Source organism: Apaloderma vittatum, unplaced genomic scaffold (genome assembly GCF_000703405.1).
Source record: "Apaloderma vittatum isolate BGI_N311 unplaced genomic scaffold, ASM70340v1 scaffold1257, whole genome shotgun sequence".
Taxonomy (NCBI): domain Eukaryota; kingdom Metazoa; phylum Chordata; class Aves; order Trogoniformes; family Trogonidae; genus Apaloderma; species Apaloderma vittatum.
This window is the reverse complement of record NW_009725462.1, coordinates 53,552-56,642: the sequence shown is the minus strand read 5'-3', so window position 1 is coordinate 56,642 and position 3,091 is coordinate 53,552. Positions and strand designations below refer to the sequence as shown.

General features: G+C 41.7%; 1 protein-coding gene across 1 annotated transcript in view; it reads left to right on the top strand.

Annotated features, from left to right (window-relative positions):
• Positions 1 to 291: 291 nt before the first annotated feature.
• The window catches only part of YEATS2 (YEATS domain containing 2), a gene marked incomplete at its 5' end in the record, with an annotated part of 37,492 nt that continues 34,692 nt past the window's right edge, over positions 292 to 3,091 (top strand). Inside the window, 3 exons of the mRNA XM_009872893.1 lie at positions 292 to 407; positions 1,521 to 1,682; positions 2,717 to 2,828. Coding sequence (XP_009871195.1) covers positions 292 to 407; positions 1,521 to 1,682; positions 2,717 to 2,828 — 390 coding nt within the window. The remainder of the gene's footprint in view (positions 408 to 1,520; positions 1,683 to 2,716; positions 2,829 to 3,091) is intronic.

Genomic DNA, 3,091 nt, shown 5'->3' with positions numbered 1-3,091 from the left:
TAAAATGGGACGCTCAGTTCTATATATTATATAATGGATGCTCAGTTAAGCCGTGCTGTGTACACGGGGCTACACAGTGTGTCATCGTTGCGTGCCTGCATCGCCTAAACGTGCCTAGGTAGCAATTCCAGTGTTTTTAGGAATGATTCTTTGCTAGTCTCTCATTTAACTCTCCAGATTTACTTATTTAAACAACACCTTACTTTCCCAGCTGAAAACCAAAATGATGTTTAAGAGGAATGTTTGGTTTTTTTGTTTGCCTTTTTTTGTTTTTTCTTCCCCTACCCTCAGGACAGTTCGGGTGTTTCAAGCTCTCAAAAACCGGGACAACGAAATGCCGGACTGTCGAACGATGAAACTTCACGGCTTTATGTGAAGAAAACGATTGTGGTTGGCAACGTCTCCAAGTTAGTATCCGGAGTCTGAGGGATGGTCCTTATTTTGGGATGAGGAAGCAGGCGAAATTGCTGGGCTGTCACGATGGGAGGCATTACCCTTGAATAGTCACTGTACCCAAGGCTGCCCTCCTCAAGTGTCTGTGTGAGGTTATTTTTTGTGGGAGGAACACATGTTTCAGTAGTTGTTTTATTTTTAAATGTATGTATTTATATATGTGGAGGTTTTGAGATCTGTTTCTCTCAAGGAGATTTTTTTTTTCAGCCTTTTCTGACCACCTAGAAATCCCAAGTTTTTCAGTGAAAATTTGTTAAAACATATTGTTCTAATGGTTTATTCAGTCTGTGCATGGGGACAATGTGGGATTTTGTTATGTCAAAACATAACAAAACAAAGAAACAAAACCTCCCAAACCACTAGAATAAAGAAAATTATGAAAGGACAACATAATCTAAATACACTAATTTGTACAGTTTATTTTTTTTTTTCACAAAAAAAATGGGACAGGTAAATACACGTAACTTTTGAACTTTGAGGGAATTGGTGAAGAAAGGCATTCATTTTAGGAAACTGCGGGCAATGTCAGGTTTTAACTCTCCACCCTTGCACTACTGAGGTCAGTCTTTCGCGTGGAAAGTAGCAAACATTTTCGGATAGACTTAGGGTGTTAGAATTGCATTTTGAATAGCTACTTAAGCCTGGACCTGGAACCCAGTATTGACTATGAAATTTCTTTAAAATTTGTAAGAGGAATTGTTATTTTTTTGTGTTTATGCTAGTGGAGTTTGCTGTTGTTGTGTTCTGGTGCAGTTTTGCGTCCCGGTATCTCACAGTAAGATGGGGAAAGGGGTTTGACGGTGGTAAAATGAAGTCTTTTAATTAAGAGACAAATGTTTAAATGGATGAATTTAGTGCAGTTGTGCACTAAAACAGAGGAAATGCATCTATTTCTCTGGATGAACTGTCAGGGTAAGGAGTAACGAGCAGAACTGTATAGGGGCAGGTTCAGACAGGCAATTTACCATCTCCAGTTTTTTTGTCTAATCCTTCCCAAAATACTTTTTGTGGTATTTATCTATTTGAGATTTTCATCTCTTGTGTGTGTTTTTCAATTTCTTTGCCAGGTACATTCCCCCTGACAAGAGAGAAGAAAACGACCAGTCCACCCATAAATGGATGGTGTACGTCCGAGGCTCTCGGAGAGAACCCAGCATAAATCATTTCGTCAAGAAAGTTTGGTTCTTCCTCCATCCCAGTTACAAACCTAATGACCTGGTAGAAGTGAGGTAATAAGGAGTTATTCCAGTCTTTATGCTTGCCAGGCTAGCAGTGCCAAGTTTCTTAGAAAGTTAACAACTCTTTTCCTTAGTTTAGTGTTCTGTGTCCGTCTTTAACCTCTGTCTTGGCTTGACTAACTCCAAAGCCGTGACCGTAACGAGAGGAGCAGGGTCGGTTCTCTTTTGACTGCTGCAGGGAAATGCCCTTCCAATCCTTCCTTCTGGCTGCCTCGAATGGGACAGCGGGAGGATGCCTTCAAACTACTCTGTGTCTTCCCTAAGGAATTGTTCTCCCCACGGTGTTCAGCTGCCTCTGGGGAGGCTGCAACAAGAAGCTACAGAAGCACAGCTGTGTTCTGGCAAAATTAAACTCCTGAAAGGCAGCTCCAGAAAGACTTGTCTGAGATGAGAAGTGCTGCTGTGCTGATTGTCTTCTGTTTTAATCCTGCCTGTCTGAGTGATTTCGCATCATGTGGTCCCAGTCATCGTAGTGAACATTAAGGTTCGGGAGTAAAGTAGCCTTTAAACCCCTTGCGTTTTGTTTCATTGCAAAACTACGGTAACAACAGGCTGAAATACAAAGTAATGGTAAACATTAGCGATAAATGTGCCCTTCTTGGGTTTGGAGAGTGGCTGAGTTAACTTTTCCTACTTGTCTGTATGTTGCTCTCTTGGTATTTTATGAAGCGTGTGTCGTCTTGCTGCTTGATTGGGAATAGCAGAAAGTGATTACAAGATGCTGCATTGAAAACTCACCTTGCAGCTGCATCCTAGAAGATGATTTGGGGTTTTTTTGAAATAAGTAGTTTTCATTTGGCATTACGCAGTGTTTTACCGTTTTCTTCCTTGTCCCCGTGTGCAAAATAAAAGTGTATTTTCAGCTGTCCAGAGCCATTAACTTGTCATTTCTGTGATCACGTTCTTTCTGTGGCAAAGATAGCTTTGGCTATCAGCCTGAAAACAACCTTTGGTTTTCTGGAAAGGAGGCAGGTGAAAGCTGTACCACTTCTGCATCTGAAATGCCAATCACCATTTGTTTCCAGAGAACCTCCGTTTCACCTGACCAGGAGAGGCTGGGGAGAATTTCCCGTGAGAGTCCAGATACACTTCAAGGATAGCCAGAACAAGAGGATCGATATCATACACAATTTGAAGGTATTTGAACAAAATATTTGAGAGAAAGGCAGTGATACGAGCTCTCCTACATAACCCGGAAGAGGCTCTGCTTGTGTGCGTGCTTCTGTCTCTCTCTGTTGTGTGTGTGTTCTGCTGGTTATTTGCACTTGAATAGCTGAGCTGGAGAATCAAAAAACAATTCAGGAAAGCTTCTTACCTTGGGTACATTGGAGTCAACACGGTAGCCAGGGAACCCAGCCTCACATGGACCTCATTTTGCCTAGAGCACTGAAGCATTGACT